The sequence below is a fragment of the Neophocaena asiaeorientalis genome, unplaced genomic scaffold (genome assembly GCF_003031525.2).
Source record: "Neophocaena asiaeorientalis asiaeorientalis breed wild unplaced genomic scaffold, Neophocaena_asiaeorientalis_V1.1 scaffold294, whole genome shotgun sequence".
Classification (NCBI taxonomy): Eukaryota; Metazoa; Chordata; class Mammalia; order Artiodactyla; family Phocoenidae; genus Neophocaena; species Neophocaena asiaeorientalis.
This window is the reverse complement of record NW_020173945.1, coordinates 1,282,112-1,306,860: the sequence shown is the minus strand read 5'-3', so window position 1 is coordinate 1,306,860 and position 24,749 is coordinate 1,282,112. Positions and strand designations below refer to the sequence as shown.

General features: G+C 49.0%; 1 protein-coding gene across 4 annotated transcripts in view; it reads right to left on the bottom strand.

Annotated features, from left to right (window-relative positions):
• Positions 1–18,850: 18,850 nt before the first annotated feature.
• Positions 18,851–24,749, bottom strand: part of SH3BP4 (SH3 domain binding protein 4) — a 43,994-nt gene continuing 38,095 nt past the window's right edge. For all 4 annotated transcript variants that reach the window (XM_024752807.1, XM_024752808.1, XM_024752805.1 and 1 more), the window contains exons 4-5: positions 20,471–20,659; positions 18,851–19,439 (exon numbers count right to left, since the gene is read on the bottom strand). In XM_024752807.1, the coding sequence (XP_024608575.1) occupies positions 19,215–19,439; positions 20,471–20,659 (414 nt within the window). In that variant the 3' untranslated portion in view covers positions 18,851–19,214. The remainder of the gene's footprint in view (positions 19,440–20,470; positions 20,660–24,749) is intronic.

Sequence of the window (24,749 nt, the reverse complement as noted above, 5' to 3'; positions counted from 1 at the left end):
GCATGGAAAAACCAGAAGAGGAGGTAAACTGTTAAGATTACAAAAGAATTAAGAGTCATATTATCTGAAAGCAAAGAGTAGGCAAATGAACCATAAAGGCACTTCTGAGACAATCAGGAAAATTAAAGGTAGATTGGTTATCAGGCAATACAAAGAAATTATTGCTAAATTTTGGGTGTGATAATGGTATTATGTGTGTGTGTTCAGCCTTGATCAACTATTTGGTAGAGATGAACACTGGAGTATTTATGAGTGGAATGATATGCTATCTGAGATTTGTTTTCAATACTCCAGAGTTTTTTAAAAAGCTTTAAGAGGTCAAATGACACACAAAGAGTAGAATTTGGGTGAAACGTTGACGTTGAGTGATGAGCTCAGGGAGTTCATCATACCCTTTTCTATACTTTTGTGTACGTTTGAGATATTTTCATATTTGTGTGTGTGTTCAGCCTTGATCAACTATTTGGTAGAGATGAACACTGGAGTATTTATGAGTGGAATGATATGCTATCTGAGATTTGTTTTCAATACTCCAGAGTTTTTTAAAAAGCTTTAAGAGGTCAAATGACACACAGTAGAATTTGGGTGAAACGTTGACGTTGAGTGATGAGCTCGGGGAGTTCATCATACCCTTTTCTATACTTTTGTGTATGTTTGAGATATTTTCATATCAAAAGGTAAAAAGAAATTAGTTCCTCTGGATTAGCAAAGGTGTGGAGAATGTTTTGGCCTCTCCCGTTGCGGAGCACAGGCTCCGGACGCGCAGGCTCAGCGGCCATGGTTCACGGGCCCAGCCGCTCCACGGCACGTGGGATCCTCCCGGACCGGGGCACGAACCCACGTCCCCCGAATCGGCAGGCGGACTCTCAACCACTGCGACACCAGGGAAGCCCTATTTCAGATCTGTATTATCCAGCTTATCAGTTTCCTTTGGTTTTATCTTCTATTTCTCTCTTCATTATGTTCTTATTTTCCTTAAAATTCTTAAGCATATTTATAACAACTGTTTTAAAGTCCTTCTCTGCTAATTCCATCATTTCTTCATCATCTACATCATTTCTGGGTCTGTCTCCATGAGTGATCTTTATCACGGTGATGTGTCACATTTTTTCACACCTTTGCATGTAGTGAATCTTGACTGGATATTGGACATTGTGACTATTGCATTATTGAATGTCCAGTTTTTTGGGGGTTTCTTTGGTCTTCCTTTAAATAGTATTGCAGGGCTTTTTGGCAGTCCGTTAAATTATTTTTGAATCAGATTGATATTTTTGAGTCTTGCTGTTAAGTTTTTAATGACAGGTTTAGAGCAGCCTTTACTGTTGGGCTAGTTTTATCTATGACTAATGCATGACCTTTCTGAGCTCTTTTCTGAATGCCCTGTACGTTCTGTGAGTTCTCTCCACTTGACTGGTTGGAACTGTGTGAGGTCTGGAAATGGTTAACCTTACAAACCCCCTAATAGTTGTTTCCCTGACCTTGGAGAGTTGGTCCTATGCAGGCATGTTATGATTTTCACCCAGAGACTCAAGGGCACGGAAGGAGGCCTCGCAAAGAGCATTTTTTTCTGTGTAGCTCATTCCACTCCAGTAGTCTGCTCCACAAATTCTGGCCTCCTTGGCCTCTCTGAACTCCAATCCCTGATGCTCAAGTCAGCGAGATCTTTACGACCTGCTCGGATTCCCTCTCCCTGTGCTGTGGTCCAGAAAGTGCCTCCCGGTGGAAATCTGGGGCCATGGTGGCATTCACCTCATTTGTTTTCCTTCTCTCAAAATCCTGCACTGGCACACTGACTTTGGTCCAGTGTCTGAAAACTGCTGTTTCCTGTATTTTGTCCAGTTTTCTCGTTGTTTATGGTAGGCAGGCAAGTTCAGAGCTGGTTACACCTCCTGGCTAGAAACAAGAGTCCAACTTTATCATTTCTTTTTAAAAAGTCATATAACCAGTGTAGAAGCTTCTTCTACAAAATGAACCAAGACAGAAATGAGATCTAGTCAAAAACAGAATCAGTGTTTTATGTCCAATATGAGGGACACTGAAGGGAAGAAGTGACCATGACTCATTATTTCTTCATGTGTTATCTTTACAGGAAGAAAAAAAAAAGTGGACGAAACGAAACAACAATAAACCAGAATAGGAGACGGAATCAGTTCCTATATGCCTGAAAGACTTTAAAAGAAATCCATCCTTAGAATGAATAATCAACAAGCTCACTGGTTAAAAACAAAACCAAAAATAGAAACAGACGTATCCTTTGCTCCCCAGCCACTGACCAAGAGCAAGTCTGGAAGACTTGGTCTACTACCCACATATAATAGTATCTGGATTCAATACATTGCAAACTTGCATTGATCTCCATGGCAGGCACAGAGGGCTTTGAATTTCCAACAACAGTGCTTGAGTGGAGAGGTGTTGGTACAAAACCACTTTTACTGACAGTGTGAATTCAAAACCAATGAACCTTTTCGAGAGCAGTCAACAAGAAGGGAGGATGAACAGTGAAATGCCCACTCATTTTCTCTTTAGGAAACTCCCCACTCTCCTCTCTCTCTCTCTCTCTCTCTCTCTCTCTCTCTCAAGCGCTCAGGTGCAGGGCAAAGCAGGCTTCTCTAAGTGCTGGGAGAGCGGTTGGCCTGGTGGAGATCACATCTGATCTTCCAGGGTGGAAGTGGGTTTTCTAGAACGTGGTTCAGGCCAGCCAGGGGGATACGAGCTAGCCACAGCCACCCATGTTCGCAGCTGCAGCTGTATCTCCAACATTCTGAGCTGACCTCCTCATGGACTTCCACTTGTAACACAAAGAATCAAGCGTTTCCCCTGATGTGAGGTTCGGGTTGACTTTGCAGAACTCAGGCAACATTTTGTCTTTCTTCATTTAACACTGGATGTGTGTGGATAACTCAGGAGGAAAGAGCAGCAGTGGAAGATATTTGTTTTGCACAGCAAAAGGCTGGTAAGAGCAGTTAAAGTTCCTAAGTTTTTCCAGAAGACTAAAAGGAACTTCAGCTGAGCTCCTGTTGGTCTATGGCAGCCCCTCTATTTTGGTGAAGTTGAGCTGTAAAGTCACAGGCAATGGTATTCAAACCAGACGCCTGTGGGCAATTTTCAGAAACGTACCGTACATTCAGATCTCTGGGTGTAAAATTATTTTTATAAAACGTGATGGCGGTTTCGTTCCTTTAAGCAACTCTAGGCACGACAGACGATGCTGCTTGAAAGCGACATTAAAAATGGTGCAGGAGCCGCAAGGAGGTTGGCCGAGTTCTCCAAACGAGGGAAATTCTTGCTCTCCGGCTGGCAGCGGCTGGCTGTCTGCCTTTGGATATAATCAAAGCACGCAGCCAAATTAATTCTGTGTTCAGTTCCAATTTTGAGCTCTGTAGGGGCCGTCAGACCAGACCATCCATGCGGGAATTCGGGTGGCTCAGCAATGTGACCGCCCCCCCGACCACCGCCCCACCCTGTCCCGTCCCCAGCAACCCTCTCCCCTTCCCTTCCTTTCTTCCTCCACAAGTGTTTATTGTGCAGTCAGGGCTGCAGTGGGGAGCAGAGCCCCGAGTCTCATGGGGGTGCAGACGTCACAGAAACAATCATATTAGAGAAGGTGTAATTACAAAGTGAGATCAGTTCTCTGGAGGAAAGGGTCATGGGTCTAACAGAGGAAACAACCAAGGCCAGGGATGGAAGAGCATCTCTAGGACATGCTGGGGAAGAAGCTCCCCGGGGGCGGGGCAGGAAGGAGACGATGGAGAGAGACCTGTCTCCAAGGAGGGGACCCCACGCATGCCAAGGAGGTGTCAGGGAACCGAGAGCAGCTCCACATGTGATTTTTCAGGTCTCAAATGTGACCCTCTGTTCATCTTGTCCCCAAAGAGTTCTCTGCTAAGGTATGGCACTCTATGGCCTGACAATGTGTTATTTTGGTCCTCCTGGGTCTGTCCAGATAAGGAAATTCTGGCTGTCTCTCATCGGAGAGACCGGAGCACCTTGAGGAGAAGCTGTGCCAGACACCCAGCACATGTTCGTGGGCTGACTTCACCCATGGCACTCACGGCACCTACATTTTTTTCCCGGGTATCTCTTTAGTTTCGTGTGCAGTTCCCACCGGGACATTTTAAAGATTCACAGGCTGTCGTAGAATGCTTCGAAATACTCTTAAAGAATCAGACTACATGAAATCTACCTCTACAAAAATATTTTAGAGCCGTGATAAACAAAGAATATTTATGTTAAAGAAACAGGGATTTAAATTTATCCTCAGAAACTAAATGAAAGGTCTGACATTTCCCAAAATTACAGCTTTGGAATCACTTTACAGTTATTCCTTTGGATGTAGAGAAAACATAAATCAAAGGTACTTTGGAAGACTTAAAACATACCATCACGTGTCACCATGAAAGAGAAGCTATGATCTGAATTCGTTCTCCAATAATCTCTCTAAAAGCCTGAGCAAGTATCCATGTATTTTGAGTTTTCTCTTCTGGAAACAAAGAAAATCTGACTCTTTTTTCTTAAGCTGTGGGTACTTCTGTAAGGATATTACACTCGGTATTTTTTCCCTCATGTATTATATTTTGAACCAGACACATCTACCGTGTTCAGGACAACTATCATATAGTCATAAACAGGAGGGAAAATCTGAGCACTACATTTTCCAGGAGCATCTCTTTAAAATACAAGGTTTTCAAATGAAAACTTCAGAGTTCATGTAAAGAAAATGGAAGTTTCCCAAGGGACAGAATGCTTTCAAGTTTATATTCATACTTAGTTTCTGGTGAAACGCTACCATTAATTAGTGGGTGCTTGGTCTTTGGAAAAACACCACATTGCAAAAGTTTCTTAACAAAACGTCCCCCCAAACAGAGAGAGAGACGGGCAATGGTAGGTGTGATCCCAGGAGGCTGCTGTTATCCTGTGCGGAGAAGGCTTTTAGTTAGAATTCGAGGCATCATCACGATGATAATGTCAGTATTATTTCCTGCAACTCAAATTCTATATCACCGTCTGAACAGTCACTCTCTGTGCATTTGTACACCCGTTTGGGCATTTGGTCCAAGACCTACATCTCATCACTTCCGGCACCCACTTTTCTTCCATCAAAATTCTTCGCGGGTGACCCACATCATTGCCGGCCCCAGCCCCAGGCGTAGGGTCCTAGCTCGGAGGCTCATGGCATTTTTTGTTGATAACAGAGGTGCCCTGGAGAGTCTGCGCAGAATTGGAACTTTGGCTGAATCAGGCACAGGTGGTTGCTTCATTTATTCTTGTAGGTCACTTTTTTTTTTTTTTTTTGCGGTACGTGGGCCTCTCACTGTTGTGGCCTCTCCCGTTGCGGAGCACAGGATCCGGACGCGCAGGCTCAGCGGCCATGGCTCACGGGCCCAGCCGCTCCGTGGCACGTGGGATCCTCCCGGACCGGGGCACGAACCCGCGTCCCCTGCATCGGCAGGCGGACTCTCAACCACTGCTCCACCAGGGAAGCCCTGTAGGTCATTTTTATTAAAATGTATTTTCTATTAAACTTATAAGCTTAACTCGCTAAACTTGTACGTGGGCCTCTCACTGTTGTGGCCTCTCCCGTTGCGGAGCACAGGATCCGGACGCGCAGGCTCAGCGGCCATGGCTCACGGGCCCAGCCGCTCCGTGGCACGTGGGATCCTCCCGGACCGGGGCACGAACCCGCGTCCCCTGCATCGGCAGGCGGACTCTCAACCACTGCGCCACCAGGGAAGCCCTGTAGGTCATTTTTATTAAAATCTATTTTCTATTAAACTTATAAGCTTAACTCGCTAAACTCATAAACCTTCAACTTAGACGGTGCTGTACGTCAATTATATCTCAATAAAACTGAAAAAGAAATGCAGTTTGCTTCCATCAGGAATGTTTCACCACGTCCCGAGCTGTGTCATGCACTTTTGTTGGAGTTACATTGGAATAGTTTAAAATCATATGATATTCAGCTTTGACTCTAACGGCATTAATGGATGCAGGTCTGTAAGTTACAGCCCCAGGCTGTACTTTCACAATGAAAGTATTAGGCCAGTTTTCAGGCCCAACTGACCGAATAATGCATGCTTGCTGCTTCACGGTGCAGGAATAGGTCCAGACACACATGCTCCCGTGCATATGTACGGGCTCCACTTGGGGTCGTGCAATTGGCACTGGTCCCTATTCCTCCATCCTATAACAGGATTTCTAGTTGGTTTATGGTTACACGACAACCAATTAGTGAACAGAATGCTCCCCGCACCAGGCTCCCTTATAGCTGGGCGGGGGGCTGTTTGAGTGTGCGATAATGAAACACAAAGGAATTCTACTGAGTGCAGTTGCCAGGAAGGTTCTTGTTTCCCTTGTGAGAAAAAGACAACTGGCAGATCCCATACCCTTTGCCCTCTCCCCCTCTTGCTGACTGGAAAATGGACCTGGTACCCAGAGATGCAGCATGCAGCCACAGCCTAAGGATGGCTGTGAAGGGAGCTGAAAGTCTAGTTCCCTGAGCTTGTGCATCAGCCCTGGACCGTGCACTCAGCCTGGGAACTGGTCAGGTCAGAAAAATAAACCCCTTCTTCGGCATAGCCGCTTTCCGCCAGGTTTCAGCTGCATTCAGCCAAAAGCGGTCCCGGCAGACTGATAGAATGATGCATGTCATATATGTGATATGCACAAGACGCAGTTGCTAGAAACATCCGGGAAGGGCGTGCCCTGGGCGTGGGTGGGCTTCATTTGATCAAGGCCAGTACCTATGAGTCCCTCTCATACTCATTAATGCTCTGCATACGAGAGTCTTTTAAATGGACATCGCCTTTTTTTCACAGCCTCTAGGCTCATGGTTGTTGAACTTTGGGGGTCATGAACCTGTGTAAGAATCTAAAAAAGAAAACCTCCGGACATCCTCCTCGGAGGACACACAGACCAAAGTAAAGAAAAAATAAGCGCACCATTTGAGGGTTCCAGAGAACTTCCTAAAACCCATCGAGGGGCGCTGGCTGCAAACGTTCTGTTCTGTTGAATCAGTTTTGATGATCCCTCTCTAAAGGCTCACCGTGCTAATTAACAGGATGCTAATTAGGTACTTGTTTGATTTTTCATTTTGCAAATTGGGGTATTCGTTTTATTCCTTGCAATTTACTAATTCTAAATTATTCTCATTTCATAAATCATTATCTATAGCAAAAAAAAAAAAAATCACTGGTACAGCGTAGGAAATCAAATGGCACAAAAACATATACAATGAAAACTGAGTTCTTCCCCCAAAGGCAGGACTCCAGGCCCTAGCAACCCCATGACGGAGCTTCTTGGGTGTCATTCCAGGAATGTTTTGTGTGTAACTTCCATAAATGGGAGATTTTATAGTCACTGTTCTATTTTGTTTCCCACTTAGTATATCTTGGAGATCCTTTCACACCAATTATTATAGATCTGCCTCCTCCTTTTAATGGTCGAACAGTATTCCACTGTGTAAGCGTACTGTGATTTATTGAACCACCTCGGTATGAATGGACATTTCTGTTGAGGCAGATTTTAAAGTCACTCTCGGTTCGGCAGGCTCTGTGCTGTCTCCATGCCAGCCATTGAAATATGTGGAGAGAATACAAACTAATCACATCTGCTTAACCAAAGGAAATTAAAAACAAAAAGCCTGTTACAAACCCCTCCCCACTTTTCATCATGTCCATGTAGAACATTCTGAAGTCAGAAATACAATTTTTGCTCTTTACCACTTCCAGTTATGCAAGTCCCCGTTTCCTCCTCTTGCTGGGGTTTTTGACTCACAGGAAAACATCACCTGGGTATGGTAGGAATGGGGTTCAGCAAAGACCTTGGAGCCAGACTGCCTGGGTTTGAATCTCAGCTCCACACTTTGTAGCTATGTGACCTTGGGAAAGTTACTTAACCTCTCTGTGCCTTACTTTCTCATCTGTAAGTGAGGATAATAATTTTACCGGTTGCACAGGGGTGTCAAGGGGATCAAATGAGTTAAAATCTCTAAAGTTCTTAGGACTGTGACACACAGAGAAAGCGCTAAGCGTTGGCTGTAACTTGTCTAGGTGGCCGTGGAATAAAACTGAGGGGTCAGTGGCTTCTGCAGTGGTGGTGTTGCCCACGGTAAGGAATGCCTGGAGTCTGTCTCAGAAGCCTCCTTGACCTCTGGCGCAGAGGCCCACATGTGTGCTTGCACACATAAGTACACCCCGCACACACCGCCCAGGCCCATCCGAGGTCTATTGAGCCAGGGATGGTGTGCAGGAGGGAGGGACTTCTGCAAAGTCCTCCTGGGGACCAGCATTAACCAAACGAGAGACTGTGCGTCTGCCTGCACGGTGCCTCCCATGGGGACAGGAAATCCCTACAGCCCTGGACATTAGCCCCTGAATGCAGAACACAGAGTAAGGCCCAAACCCCGGCCTGGCCTGGGGGGCACAGTGACCAGCGGGGATAAACATCACTACCCCTGATGAATAGGAGGTCTGAGAAGGCCCAGGACTGAGGGAGGTGGGCCCATGGCTGAGCACTGCCCCATTTATTCCTCCCATCGGGGATAGTCCAACAAGCCCTAGAGACATCGTTCGTACCAGAGAAGCCTCCCTGAAAATAACTGCCTGGGTTTTAATTAAGGTTCAGCAGGAGGTGACTGAAAAGTGGGCCAGTAAGGAGAAGCCAGGATGCCCAGGAGAGGAGTCTGGAGCCAAAGCTGGGAAATATTTAGAAATCACAAAGCGAAATCCATACCCATCCCCTCCTACTCAGATATCATTTACATTTCTTTTCTGTCTACTGTTTTACCATAAAATGAAAAACTGAGCTTGTCCTCATGCTTCAGAGCGCCCAAGAATCAGATGGAAAGCTTGGTAAATACAGATTTCCTGCACAGGTCCCACAGCATCTGACTCAAAAGCCCTGGGAAATCTTGGAATCTGCATTTTTAATACAGATGAAAATGCCTGCTGGAGAGGCCTATTCAGGTGGCCCGTGGATCACACATAAAACATCAGGCCAGGGTTTCCTGGTGGCGCAGTGGCTGAGAGTCCGCCTGCCGATGCAGGGGACGTGGGTTCGTGCCCCGGTCCGGGAGGATCCCACATGCCGCGGAGCGGCTGGGCCCGTGAGTCATGGCCGCTGAGCCTGCGCGTCCGGCCTGTGCTCCGCAGCGGGAGAGGCCACAACGGTGAGAGGCCCGTGCACCGGAAAAAAAAAAAAAAAAAAATCAGGTCAGTGGTCACAGCAATTACGTTTTTAAAAATGTCCTTAAATAGTGGAGTTATTTCATTTTCTCAAGGTTACCAAGCTGGTACCCACTTCACTTCCCCCCAGAGTTGTGGAACCAAACTTATGGGAATCCCGAATAATAAGGATATTTTAGCTAGAGCTCTGTTCTGATCTGATTGACTTGCAAAATACCCAAGTAAGAGTAAATATTATAAACCTTTGAATAATGTATATATTTTGAAGGCATTTTGAGAATAATTATATCAATAAACCACCTTGTTTGAAGTGAAACGTATGAGTACCGTGCAAAGTTCTTTCTTTCAGGGACAGAGTGCTACCTGATACATCAAAGGTATCCAATCATACTTCCGGCAGAATTTTGGAATATATCACGTCACAAACAGAAAATGGAGTCGCTTTTACTTGGGTATGAATTTCGGAACGCAAAACCAATTTATCTTTGTTTTGATAGTTTTAGATACATCGTGCATGGCATCGTGACACCAGCCATCAGGACATCTCTATGCGTTTTCCACAAAGCTAATATTTGAAAAATGATCCCTGTCGCCCAGGTCCTGGGAAAAATACATAAACCTCCAAGGTCTGTGTAAATTATTTCTAACTAGGTCAAGTGCCCTGAGTCCCTCAATACACATTCAGCACCTTTTCTGTCTTTAATTTCTCAACTCATCTACCACATAGAAAATGTGATAATTAGAAATATGTAAAGGTGTTTTGAAAAATGACTTGCAGAACTGGAATATGATTTTCCAAATTATTTTAACCCATAAGTGTTTTCCTATTAATTCACCAGTTGCACAAAGAATACACCTTCATACAGCACTTCCCTCTACACACAGGAGGTTGCATTTGTACATTTCGACCTCACACGACTTGGCAGCGAGGATTTTACTATAAATCCTTCATTCTGCAGATGGTGATTCTAACCAGGCTCAGGGTCAAAAATGAAAGTGACTCAGTTCTCCAGACCCCTTCTCTTCTAGGACGGCCCTGTGATTCCTTAGAGTCGCCAGGCAACCACCCTGCCTGCTTTACTCAGGTGACCGTCCAGGGAGGCCTGTGACACCAGGACAGCTCACCTGAGGCTGCAGGTGTTGGCCTTGTGTACCCACGCCTGCTATTCTCACCTAGGTGTGATCATCCACACCTTGGGTGTGAACTGGTTTTGTGCTTGGAGTGTAGAAAGTATGCTGTTGTGTGGAAAATAAAGCAAACACTTTTTTTTTTTTTTTTTTGCCCTAAAGTGTGAGCTTCAGCTGAGCTGAACATATGTAATGCTATAGTGGAAAGACCAGTGAACTAAAACAAGTAGAGATAGAACATTCTAGAATAAAATCCAAAATGGACTCGCCACAAAACTTACATTTGTTTGATTTTTAAACATGATTACAATGACACACAAACCTGTTCAAGCACTTGGTACTTGGCCTCCATCCTCCCAAGAGAATCGGTCAGCAGTGGTCATTGGGAAGTTGTTTATTCAACAAGCCATTCATCCAAGAATGTATTGAGTGTGTGTGCATTTCTTGAGCGTGAGCTGGACACTGTCGCATCTTCCTTGCCCAGTTTACAGTCTGTGAGGGCACAGCAAGCAATCACACGGCTCTAACACGGACAGATTCGGGTTATATCTGTGGTAAGGGCAGAGGGCTGGCACGTGGGTTTGCGTTTTCTGGGTTCCACGCATAGCAAGCGTGTCCTCAAGAGGAGGACAAACTGACCACCTGGAAAGCATAATAAAGCCGCTAGCTCAGTGAGGTCGAAACAGCCACAAGAGCAAAGAGCCACGGAAACAGTTCACCTTGTATCTCCCTTATTTGTCCAACGATCTGAGTCGCGAGGGCTGCATGGGTGTTTGTCATCAGCCAACATTGTACTTTGCCAAGAAAGGCATTAAAACAACTACGACAATTTACTATCGTTATCAGTTGCCCCAATAAAGGGCACATTAACACTAAAAGGGCTTAATCTCAGGGTCAGGGAGCGTGATCTGCTTTCTGTAAATCTGGCTTTCAGGAAAGCCCTCCGGGCGCTGTCCTCATTCCTCTCCTTTTGGGGGACAGGTGGAAGCTTAGCAGGGCCGACAAGAACCTGTGCGCCAGCGTCTGGGAGACACCCCTTCGTCGGCCCGCAAGGGTGGGGGTTACGGGCATGGGTTTCTAGTTCACAAGGACCATGCTGGCGGCCGTGTGGAGGATGAGCCAGGGGGCGGGGCTGGAGTTGCAGGTACAGGGAGCGGTGATGGTGGCCAGGACCAAGGTGGAGCCCCGGAGAGAGAGGAGAGGAAATGAGGGGGCGCGACCCAGAAGCCTTAGAGGTCCATGTGCTGGCACGGGTGTTGGGAGGGGAAGCCCCGTGGAGGGTGTCCGTTCAGGTTTCCACGCTGTCTGCTCCAGCTTCTCACTGGCTTTTTTAGTCTAAAATATCTCAGTGAAGCCTTCCATTCTTCTGTTTGGAGCCTAGAACCGCTCACCCCTCACTGCTCCCCACGACAGCCACGCCCTCCACAGCTTCCCTCCCCGACCACGATGCTTAACCAACCCCTCCCCACTTCCCAGTGAAGCCGTTCGTCAACGCCTGGGACCCCCGGTCCTGACCCGCCGTGTTCTCAGACGCCCCTCTTGGCCTCGCTGCAGCTGCGCAAACAAAAGCCACACCGAGTCCGTCTCCCCCTTCCGTCGCCCACACCCTCCGGCCCCTGACATCCAGGGCAGTGCAGGGGCTTTGGGACCCCGGGCTTCTCTGCGGCTGATCTGACCAACACCTCCCGTCCGGGTCTGTCACCTCCTCACCCCAATCCCCCAAAGCCTTCCCTTCCCTCTGGGTCTAAGCTGGCATCGAGCCTGCACACGACCCTTCGTAGAGCAGCGTAAACCCCAGCGCCTCTGAACCCCTCACTTGTCCCCAGACTTCGCCTCATCAGAGGCCTTCCAGGCCGTCCTGATCTACACCCGCTCCTTCCCCTAAGGTCACGGTTTTCTCAGTGTCCCTCATAGCGCTTAACCTCCACCTGACCTCACACTGAACACTGATCTAGTTTACTGGCTGTTTCCCCACTAGCGCGTGGGCTCCATGGGGACACGGATTACACCCCTGGGGCCTGGAACAGTGCCGGGCAAACAGAAGGTACTCAATCAGCATCTCTTAGTAAGCCCCTTCCCCTGCCCTTCCAGAATCTTCTCAGGAGTTCCCCTCCACCTTGGGGTTTCTTCTCAGAACCCCCAAATATACAGCCAGACTCTCATTCAAAGCCCCGTCACCCGACAGGCTCCCCGCTCCCTGGAATTCTTTCTTGGTCCAATCTCATGACAGTGCCTCCATCTCCCTTGAGTGTTGAATATTTGCCCCTGCTCTGGGTTACAAACTCCTGGAAGCCCGGGAACTGACTCCTCTCCCTTGATGGGTCGCCCTTGAGTCTCTGCGTGCCCATGACGGCACCCAGACCACATATACCGATGAGCAGCCTGCCGGCCCTTCTGCCAAGCTGCCTGCAGTCCCGCTGAGGTCCATGCTGCTCCCTCCGTTTTGGTGGTTCTTTTGCTGTCCCCAAAGTGGAAATTGCCTTGAAAATTGTACCATATACATAGGACATGAATATAGATATTCTTGTATTGATAAAAAGTAAACCAATTGAAATAGAAAGTTGAGAAAAATGACTTGAGATATTAAGTCACAGACACAACCAGCTAATTTCTTCCCGTTTTTCTTCTCCCCTGTTAGGTACGCTATTGGCTCAGAGAAGCAAAGCTTTAAAAAGACGATTCTTGCCAACCTGGAGCAGAAAATATTAATACGAGCAATTCAAACAACAGGTAGAGCAAATCTTGGTGATTCACTTTCCTTAGGAGGGGCTTTTTTTTTTTTTTTTTAAATAAGGGAAAAAATTGCATCTTTATTTTCATGAACTTTTAACTGAAGGTTAGCATTTCCTTCAAGTATGCATGGAGGCAACGAACCTCTGTGATATTAGAAAGCCCTGTGATTTTGTAAACAACTTCTAAATCTCAGATATTTTTATGTCCATGAATGTTTTTGCAGCTACTGAAATCCCCATCACTACCTGGAGCTTATGGGGGATATGAGACCTGCTACTAGACAGTGCTCTTTGGTACATAAAGCACATCACAATTTTAAAAAATCTTTGGGTAACTGTATGTAAGAACAATTGCTTTCATTTGTGATCCCAGGTCCCGAATGCACATCACTTGATGGATTTATGTGATTCTGAGGTGTCTACAGACTTCAACAAACTGCCAAGGGGGTCATGGCACAAAAAAGAGTTAAGAGCCCTGAATCTCACTCCCTAGTTTTCATAACCAGACCCTGGGGGTGCAGGGAACTGGAGCTATAACTTTTTTCTTTCACATTAAAAACATTGCGGTAAAATGAACATAAATTTACCATCTTCCTGATTTTTAAGTGGTTCCCTAAGTTCAGCAGCATCAAGCACACGCATATTGCTGTGCAACCCACCAAGGATGAGCTCTCGGGCGGAAATGACTGAATCTTAAAAAAGGAAAACTTTGTTTATATGTTCACTGTAACTCAATAAAGCTAAAATCCCAAAAACAAACCCAAAAGGGAAAACTTTGGCTAAGTGCAAATATTTTAAATACTCCTGATTTTAGGGAAACGACCACAAAATAGTAATGCCCAGCGTGCACACACATCCCGCCAGAGATCTGTGAGGGCAGAGTGGAGACACCCGTCTAACCCTGACCCACAGCCGGGTGGTCAGTGACACTGTCCCGGCTCTGGCTTTGGGCATTTGCTTCTCAAGCAACGGCTTTTACGCCGTTTCCCGCTTCTGATGTGGCACGGCGGGGGGTAGACAGAGCTGGGCGTTGGCCACTGGGCCAGCTGGGCCTGTTCACTTTCCCTGAGTCTCAGGGTTCCCATTTGTGAAACCAAGGTGGTCCGGGGGGTTAAAGAGAACCAACCTTTCATAGAGCACAGGCGCTAAGCGAAGCCTGGGCACTTGGCATTCCCTTTTGCCCCAACATTCAGGTTACTTGACTATTTAGGATGAGGTCACTTCAATCTATTCTATGCAAAACTCAATTTTTATTACAGCAAACACCAAGGCCCAAATATACGTTGCCCTTGTGCCAGGAAATGAATCATTAGGGCATGTCGTTGTTGGTGTACACTCCATTGAGTTCCATCCCTGCCATGCTTTTCCCTTTGAACTCTTTTAATTTATTTATTTATTTTGCGGTACGAGGGCCTCTCACTGTTGTGGCCCCTCCCGTTGTGGAGCACAGGCTCCGGACGCGCAGGCTCAGCGGTCATGGCTCACGGGCCCAGCCGCTCCGCGGCATGTGGGATCTTCCCGGACCGGGGCACGAACCCGCGTCCCCTGCATCGGCAGGCGGACTCCCAACCACTGCGCCACCAGGGAAGTCCCTGAACTCTTTTTAAAATATGAGCTGGGTTTGATGCCTTCACTGCTGGACAAGTTCCACTTATTTTTAACCCTGGTTGTAAACCCAGCACAAAGCCCATTCTACGCACCCCAGTAGCCAAAGTCATCCACATTCTGAGATGCATTCTTATGGCAGAGATATGGGTAGTTCCCTCATGCAACACACATTTATTGCACAAAGCTCTAGGGACTCAGAGCCGAGTTTAGACACGGTCACTGCCCCAAGGAGCTCGATGTGGCTGATGAAGGAAGGACAGGTGTTTCACCTCAAGAAGAGCCCAGGCAAAAGCAGGGAGCTCTGAGAAGGGGAGATAGCCAAGGGAGCTCTGCAATTGGGGGTGGGGAAACCCAGAGCTGACTGCACAACGGGCACTAGGAGTGTCTCTGGGTCTTCCTTGGTATCCCATGGAGGGGGGAGGAGCCTGGGCAGGTGGACTTAGGTGAGAGGGTGCTGGAGTAGCTTGGCCATAAAAAGGAATGAGAGCGGAGACACAAGGCAGAGGTCGTTAAGTCCAGGCATGGCAGTAGGAATGGTTGGAGGACCAACTATGGGCTGCGGGGATCTGCAGACCAGACCCCTGGAGGGGAGGGTCCCAGGACTAAAATGGGGCTTGGCGGCTGTGGCCAGGTGACCGGAGACTACCTGAGGGGTGAGGTCTTGGTGACCACAAAGTAAACGATTTGGTGCACGCCCCGTCTGATGTGACTGCCCGACAGTCAGGCGAAGGCCAAGGCAGGAACCGACCATGCGCAAAGTTGCCCTTCTCCTGGGAAATCAGAGCACAGCTTTTTTCAACGAAGTCTTTCTTCTGAATGTGTGGTCTTCAAAAACACCTACAAATACCATAACTGTGTATGCCAATTATTACCATTATCAATGTCAAAATCAACATCAATAAAGGACTGGCAATTTAACCAAGCTTCTTGGAGTAGCCTAGAGAATATTCAGTACAAGTAGAAAAGTCGTTCACATTCAGACTAGTGCCCAAGACTATTCCGGACGTGCGTAAGCCAAGGAAAACTAGTGTGACTAAGTTCTCTTCATCTTTACCTGACATCATCCAGGTGTGAGCGGGATGTTTCCCTTTTTAGAGCAAACCCGTCATCCCTCCAGTTTTCCCATTTACAGCAGTCATCTGGGAATACGGAACCTGAGATTAAAGGGATGCCGGCCGCCATAACGCCACAGCCTCCGGGGCTTGGAGGTAAACTCTGGTTGCTGCAAGGAAAGCCTTCAAAGGGGTCATTCGGGGACCTGGGCTTTGCTGCCTGACTCTTCCTCACCTTTAGGTCCCTGGAATTCCTTCTGTTCAATTGGGACAGTGGAGGGCTGCCCGGAAGGTTCTATGGGACCGGCCTGATGGCACCTGTATCACCAACACTCATGTACCACTAGCCGAGTCACTCGGCCGCACTTACTTGCAAGGGAAGCTGGAAAACACGAGCTGTTTGCTCAGGAAGAAAGTAGGTTTGGTGACCTAGCCAGTCCCATCCCAAGTAGTTTCCCCTTTTAAATAAAGGTTTGCCTTCCTCTGCCCCTCTGACTTTTGCATTAACCTGGGCAGAGACCTCCAGATACTTCCAGCTGGATTCCTTCCCTACCTTGCCCCAAGCAAGCCACATGCAAAGGCCTCGGAGAAGGAGGCGGGGCTGTGAGTTGAACCCTGTCCTTCAAGATCTGCTGGAGGTCCCATCCCCCCAACCTGTGAATGTGACCTTATTTGGAAATAGTGTCTTTGTAGAAGTAATCGAGTCAAGATGAGGTCACACTCGATTCACGTGGGCCCTCATCCATGACTAGGGTCCTTAAGAAGAGAGGTTTGGATGCAGACACAGGGCAGACGGCCAAGCGATGCCTTGATCTTGGATTTCTGGCCATCGGAACCTCAAGAAAATAGATTTGTTATTTTACGCCACCCGGTATGTGGCACTTTGAGACAGCAGCTCTGGATTAAAACCTCCACTTCTGCCACTGGCCGTGCAAGTCAGTCAACTGCAAAATGGGTGTCAGGATATGGCTGGCGGGGCTGGAACTGAGAAGCACGGAGGGTACAGGTGCACCCCGAGGTTCTTGCTTGTACAACACGCCCCAGGCCCGTGGTGGGGAGGGGCTGAGCCTTTTGTGGTCCCTGTACTCTCTCTCAGTGCTGCAGACACCCTGTTCCCCAGGTCTGGCCTGGCCTTGGGCTCACTGGTGCCTACTCAGCCTTTGGCCTCGGATTAAAGTTACTTCTCAAGGGGGATCTCCTTAGCCCCACTCCTCCCTACCACCTGCAGGTGGGGCTGGTCTCCATCAGTTGCCCCCCTACCCTCATCCTGTTCTCTCCCTGGGCTTGGTTCAGAGGGCTTGGTGAGCGCAGGGCCCGTGGGAATCCGGCTTGTTATAACCTAATGAAGATGCCCGGCCCTCAGAAATGGCTCGGCCCTCAGCTGTGTATTGTGGGTTTGGGATTGGCCAATTCCAGGTACACAGGACCAAGTAAAAGGAAAGCCACCCACTTGCACCCTTTGGGTGCTCTAGGCAACACTGATTCCCATTAGTTAGTTGATGACTGAGATCCCTATATTTCAAGAACAATTAAATCAATAGCAAGAAAACAGATACCCACTAAACCAACTGTCACACTGTCACCTAGGGGAGACCGGGTTGGGACGGAGCCATGGTTCTATGCACAGATACTTACACTAGGTTTTGTGTTTTACTAGAAGTCTGGGTGCGTACAGGAAAAAAACACACACACACTTATGTTAAAATATCCAAAGAAAATTTACTGCAACTTTCGTAGAATTGAATTTGTGCTACAAGACATGTTGCATAGGAAACTATTTAAAGCCCCTGAGGAAAAAAAATCTCAGTATTTAAGGTGCGACTGGCTTTGTTTCTTCTTTGGGGAAGAGTGAGAGACGCTCTCTGGGAAGACTGAAGGCGGAGAGTGAAGAACCAGTACGTAAGGTGATTTCGTGTGATGATTTGGGGGAATTGTGTATCTTGGTTCTTGCAGCATAAAACATGTAGTGTTTCTTTTTTATTGTTGTTGTTTTCTAGCCAGTTGGCCTTCCTTATTTGAATCAATAGATATATAAGAATGTTTTAGCCCAGTAAGGGATTTACATTGATTATACTAAGTAATTAGCATGTTTCCAGAAAGCAGATTTAGAGAATGAGATGCCAGAACCCCAGATGGCCCAGTATCACTCATGTAAGCACAGCGCATATCCTGGCCCCTTCCTGGGGATCAGCGCTATTGATCTGCCCGTATTTCTTCATCCCTGTCCCTCACTCCCTTCCGAGATGCACGCACAACGCAATTGTAGAATTCAGCGCAATTTGTTCTCCGACCATCAAGGTTACCAATGCAACAGTCCGCCAAGTCCCAGATTTTATGTGGGAAACATTTTCAGATGACATTCATCCTGCTCAGATAATCTTCATATTGTTTAAAAAAAAGAGATTCCTCTATGCTATTTATTTCCAAGGAGAGACGGGCACACCGGGAGGGGAGAGGGGTTACGTTTTAGGTGGAATGAAGTAGAGAGTTTGGCAAATGGCAGCAGGCACCTCTGGGCGTCAGCGTAGGGTGTGCTTGTGGTGACGTTTTCTTCGTGCCCAGAGGAGAGGCTTCGAGCTCTGCAGCGAGCACTCCCCTGTCCCCGGGGAGAAGCAGGACCTCTCAGAGCTGCAGGGGCCACCTCTCTCCACATGGCGTAGCTCTTTTTTGCATTAAGGGCGCACAGGCAGGGGCCGTAGAGAATGCCACCTGCCCGCTGCCTTCTCATCTCAAGTGCACCCAATCGCTCCTGCTAAAGCTCGAAAAAGCTTCCCCTGTGCTGTGGCCATTCCTTTACTGCAACACGAGGCCAAGGTACAGAAGGTAATAAAAATCACAGGGAATCGCAGGCCTAGGACAGCCTCAGAAAGAATGCGCACGGACCACACTCATTTACTGAAACACCACGTTTCCTATTTGATTTCTTTCTTTCTTTTTTTTTTTTTTACAAGTACAGAGGCAAAAAGGTCCAACATCTGAACGAGTGTCTTTCCGTGCTAAGTGTTGAAATGCAAAGAGAATCCGGCAATCAGAAATGCCCCCATGACCCTTAAATACATATATACATCTGTAACATAATTTAAAAAGGTCTTTATAGAACATAAAAACCTCAACAGTATCTGCCCCTATGAAGTATTTTCTTTTTCTTTTTTTTTTTTTTACCTTTATGGTCCATTAAAAAATTAGATACCACCTTTCTCGTACGCCCCCCCCCATACTTTAAAAAAAAAGTTATTTAAATTTAAATTTATACTTAACAAATAGAAAGCTATTTGATTGGCAACAACCTGCAGTAGAAATTTCCTCCAGGTCTCTCCCGTGAGAGAGGAGGCAGGGGGAACATCGCGTGTGCTCGGTCCTGGGTGGATCCAGCCAGGAGGGACCCTGGGTCTGTCTGAGCTGACCTTCCCTCCCTCCCCAGCTCTAAGTGCCTGCCTGGGCATCCGGGGCAGACAGAGGGCATGCACCCCGGAGCAGCCCTCTGGGAGGGCGTCAGAAGGTCGCAGACCCGTTCAAATCACGAGGTCGTCGTGGTCCACGGGACTGAAAGCGGCCGCTCGCAGGATGTCCAGGGAGTTGACCATGATCAGGGTCCCTGTGAGGTGTTTCCAGCGCTTGGTGATGGGGTTTTTCATCTTATCCAGGCCAGTGTGCAGCTCCTGGATGACATCCCGGTAGCTGTCCCCGACCTGGTGGCTCCAGGTGAGTAGAAAGTCGTACGCAGGCTTCCACATGGCCTGGGTAGTGGAGTTGTCCAAAACCAAAAGAGAGAGAAAAGATTAGGGGACACTGAGAGACTGGGTCCTAGAACCTCTCCTAGTACCAGTATCTCTGTTCATCACTGACACAACTTTTTTTTTTTTCCAGTACGCGGGCCTCTCACCGTTGTGGCCTCTCCCGTTGCGGAGCACAGGATCTGGATGCGCAGGCTCAGTGGCCATGGCTCACGGGCCCAGCCGCTCCGCGGCATGTGGGATCCTCCCAGACCGGGGCACGAACCCGCATCCCCCGTATCGGCAGGCGGACCCTCAACCACTGCGCCACCAGGGAAGTCCCCTGATGCTACTTTTTAAAGAGTGAAATGAACCCAAAGAAGCCGCCTCCGTCCCGGGCCAGCACATTTCAGAGGGAAGAACCACACACCTTGTGTGAGAGCAGGTGTATAGTATCAAGTAGTGACCAAACAAATAGAAAGGTTTCTCTTTCCTTCCAACCTCCCGTAGCACTTTCCGTTTATTTAGAAACTCATCACATCCATCAAGGATGCCCTTATTCTTGGGACTCCAGCTTCCGAGGTCTTGCAAGCCTGACTGTCTTTCCAGAAACTTAAAGTGACCACCACTAGACAAGTGAGAAAACAAAGACTCCCTGAGCAGGAACCCAACCAGCCTTGGCCGAAGCTGACAACATCCCAGGTATGCATTTCACACCGTGTGGGGCAGAGCCCCAACCAGAACTGATCACGAAGGGCTCCGTCAAGCACCATCGGGCGGAAGGTAATGTAAGATCAGGATCAGGGACGGATGGGCAGCTCCGAGGATGCTGTTCCAACGCCCCACTTGACGGGAGAGTGGCCTTGCCGCCGCCAGGGCCCGGGCTCACAACTAAGGATCCCGGGAAGGATGAGACTCGCTCCCGCTCAGCGAGAGCCTGCTATGTGCCAAGCACCTGCCTTCACGTTTTACCTATGTTGTCCTCGTAAAAACGCTGTACAGTAGACATTGTCATCACTGCATTTTACAGGTGGAGGAAGGGCAGCCCCACTCACCTCGCTGTCCACCACCCCATTCCTGTCCCGGTGAGGAGACTCGTATGCGTCCATCTGCTGCTTGGACACCTTGGCGAGCTTCTCGGCCAGCTCCCTCCAGCGCTGGGCAACCTCGACCGCCGTGGTCAGAAGCACGAAGTCCTGGATGAGTCTGACCACCAGGCCCTGGCAGTCCATCTTCAGTAAGGCCTAAGGAGGAAGGAGCAGGCATGAGGCAAGACACAGGGCAGGCTCTGGTTTCACGGGAAGCCTGCACCGCAGAGACCACGAGCCAGCACCCTCAACACTGCAAGGCCTGAGCGCCAGCACTGCCGGGACTCCCAGGTGCAGGAAAAACCACAATCTGTGGGAGGTACTGGGTCCCCCGCCCACAAATTCTCGTCCTTCTGGAACCTCCCAACGTGACCGAATGTCAAAGTAGGGATCTTTGCAGATGTAATTAGCTAACGTGAGGCCCCACTGGACTAGGGTGGGTCCCTAATCCAATGACTGGTGTTCTCATAAAGAGAGAAACAGACATGCAGAGACAGAGAGAAGTAGTCCACGTAAAGATGGAGGCAGACATGGGGTAATGCAGCCACGTCACTGGAGCCACCAGGAGCCGGGAGAGGGGCACAGGCCAGACCCCCTCAGAGCCTCCAGGAGGAGCCAGCCCTGCCGACACCTCCAGACCTGTCACAGGATAAACCTCTGTGGCTCAGAGCCTCCCAGCCTGTGGTACTTTTTCGTGGCAGCCCCAGGACGCTGACAGGCAGGGTGCGTGGGATGACAGCTGTTCATCTGTTCCCTCCCCGACCGGGGCACCTGGAGAGGTGATGCCCTTTGCCCAGACAGCCAGCTCGGCACGGCCTGGGGCTCAGGGCAGGACAAGCTGATGTCAGCAGGTGGGGAGCCCCAGCGGGCAGAAGAGGTGCAGGTGAGGGCTCAGATCCAGGCCTCTCAGGTTCTCGAGACACACGAAGGCCTCGCGTGGAGGGGAGGCTAACAGGACCATCAAGAAAGTCTCCAGACTTGATGGGACTGTTCCCTTGACAAAGCTGCGAGAGCCTTCTAGTGTCTCTAGGATGAGGATCACTAACTATGGAGGGACAGGGGCTCAGGAGGGAAACAAACGCCCGTCAGCCAGGAAGGAGGCAACGGGCAGAGCCTTGCCCAAGTCCCGGCTCGGCCCGAGCAGCACAGGGCCACCTTGGACTCGACCCCCATCCAGGAAAGGGGCTAGTCCAGCACAGGGCTTGACGGCCTGTGGGTTCTGTGCGGCCCCAGGCTGGAGGCTGTGTCACATTAGCATTTCTGGCTCACATCAGTAGCACAAACCCGCAGCCCTCCTGTCCGCACGCATCACCCCAAGCTACGAGCTACACGGACGGCTGCTGGGTGTCGGGCTGCGGGTCCGGTGAGAGTGTGCAGCTTTGGGCGGCCAGGATGGAGCCCCAGGCAGGGGGAGAAGGCGCGGTGAGAGCCAGACTCTCATCCGCGGAGCCTCTGCCGTCCAGCACATCCTCGGGCTACAGCCTGACACCTGCAGAAGCGACGGGGTCTGAGACCCCCTCGGGTCCTCAGACGTCGAGGATGCAACCAAAGAGATGCTGCTACCGGTCACCGGGCCCGGCCTTCTTTCTGTCCCTCTATGCTCTGTCCAAGCACCTGACGTCACTTCAAGGCTCCGAAGAGAAAGTGTTAAAAACAGCAACTGACCAAGCAGCAAGCCCCCCCGCAGCTGAGCCAAACACACTGCTCACGCGCTCCCTTCAAACGTCCCGTGAAGACGCAGGCGGCCTGGCATCTGGGCAGCGTCAATCTGCTCCTTGAAAGAACGCCGCTATTTCTGAGTATTCTCACCTGCGTTTTATGTCTATTTGGGGGGAACTTAACAAATGAAGAAATGGTGACTTTTGGGGGGAGTCCCTGAACGCAGAGGCCGATGCCCCAGCCTCTCGATCTTTGCCTTTAAAACATAAGATCGATCTGAGGCCGTCCTGGGTCCGAGGGGGCCATAAAGGTGGGAAGGCAGAAGGGGGCTTGAGGACCCCATGGTCCTTTTCTGATTTTTGTTTTTGATTTTAAATAAACTATCTTCATTGAGTATTTCCAGTGAGCCGGGTGCAGGGCGCATCTACCTCTCAGAACCCCCATGAAGGGAAGCCAAGCTCACCCCAACCTGCAGGTAAAATCGGAAGGAAAGGGAGGGGCTCCCATACCTGGTGAGGGGCTCCAGGCAGCCTGTCCCCAGCTGCTACCCACCGTGTGGGTTGCACGGTGTCTGTTTTATAGACCCCGAAGAGGCTGGGTGGCTTGTCCAGGATCCCACAGCTCGAGGGCACAGACGTGGAGGCAGGCCCAGACTTCCCGGTGCTCAGGCCAGTGGCCTTTCCAACTGTGTGGGCACCACGTGACATCAGGAACCGAGCACGAGGCGTCACCTCAACGATGTACAGACTTCAGAACATGGTCTCTGAACTTGGGTATCTTCAAGTGAAATTGTTTGAAAGAACTTAAATGTTTACTAGATTTGTGGCGCAGAAGATGTGAAGAGTATACAGGGGTGTGTTTGTGGTATGGGGGAGACATGTGATAAACTGGTAGAATTCTGGATTTAAATTCTTTTGCCTGAATAAAAAACAACAACAAGGTCCTACTGTATAGCACAGGGAACTATATTCAATATCCTGTGATAAACCATAATAGAAAAGAATATGAAAAACAATGTATATACATGCATAACCGAGCCCCTTTGCTGTACAGCAGAAATTAACACAACAATGTAATTCAACTCTAATTAAAGAAAATAAATTTTAAAAAAAAGTTAAAAAAAATTCTTTTGGCGTGGTGTGGTTTGAGCCCAGACACACAGGAGAGGCAGGGTGCCCTCCAGCCACGCCTGGTGTCCTGAGAAGGCGTCTGGCCAACCTCCCGTGACAATGGTCCCACCCAGGCTTCCTCACAGTGTCCCAGCAGTGTCTGTGTGCTCAGTTACCAGACTCCGCAGGTGGCCTTGTTTTCTAGGTAACAGAACACTTCAGAGTCACCTGCTTCTGATTCGGGTATCCCTGGCGGGGGCGATCAAAGCTGCTCTCTCCCAGGACACCGGGTGCAGGCACAAAGGTCCTGAGAAACTCAAACCCTCTCTCTGGCCCCGAGCGGTCACAGCTGGGGCAGAGCGCTGCCCACACCACCGCCAAGGGGTAGTTCATGCATTTTTTTTTCTGAACGGCACATTTTGGGTGCCCACCAAGTCTCAGCAATAGAAAATCCCTTTCTCAGGGGCAGGGATACGGTGCTGGAACCTTTTCCCTGTAGCATCCTCTTTAATTCCTGCACACACACCAGTATACACAGGTGATACCAGAAATAAAGCACAAGGCTGGTTCCAGCTGGACTCTCACGAGCTGGAGTGACCCATGACTTAAGTCAGGGTGGCCAAGTCTGTTCCAAGGGCAAGACAAGACCTATTTTTGGCTTTGCGGGCATGGCATCTCTGCCTCAGCCACTTGACTCTGCCAGTGGGGCGTGAGAACAGCACGACAACACTTGAACGAGTGGGCAGGGCTGCGTTCCAGTAAAATTTCATTTACCAAAGCAGGTGGCCCGCAGGCCAGTGTGTCAATCCCTGTTTGCAGAGACATTCTTATGAAAATACAACAAAACATCACTTTGCTGTATGTTCACTTCACCCCAGTCGTGCTCCCATTCCTGAGATGCTGAAACACCAGAAGGGCAGTCGCCATGGCAACCCTGCTCCTCCCTGTGGTAGCAGCCTTGGGCTGTGGGACCACCTGGCAGGAAGTCCCCAGGAACCTCCCTAAGTGCACAGCAGGTAGTTAACTGTGTCCGTCCTCTTCTCGGGGATAAAGAGATTTTGCTCCTGATTCAGAGAATCCCTCCACACCGTCCTCTCCAGCCCTAGCTCTCCGCGATCTCAACATCCCCCCTTATTTTCATTAGTTTTCAAGGTTCTCGGTGTTGATTTCACCCCACACCTCACTCCTAAAGCAACCACCCACCTTGACTTATATCCTACAGTAACTTTCCCTTTTTCAGAGAAACTTCACCGAGAGCCCAGAGCATCCTTCCTTCCTTCCTTCCTCCCTTTAGACACTGTGCCTCTCGTAATCCCCAAAGTTGGGAATAATCTCTTACACTGAAAGCGTGTTGTTGAACAAAAATACTTCCCGTTCTCGGAGACCTGGGTTCCTCAGGGTTCTGTCTGCCACCCTCCACACACACACACACACACACACACACACACACACACACACACACACACACACACACACAC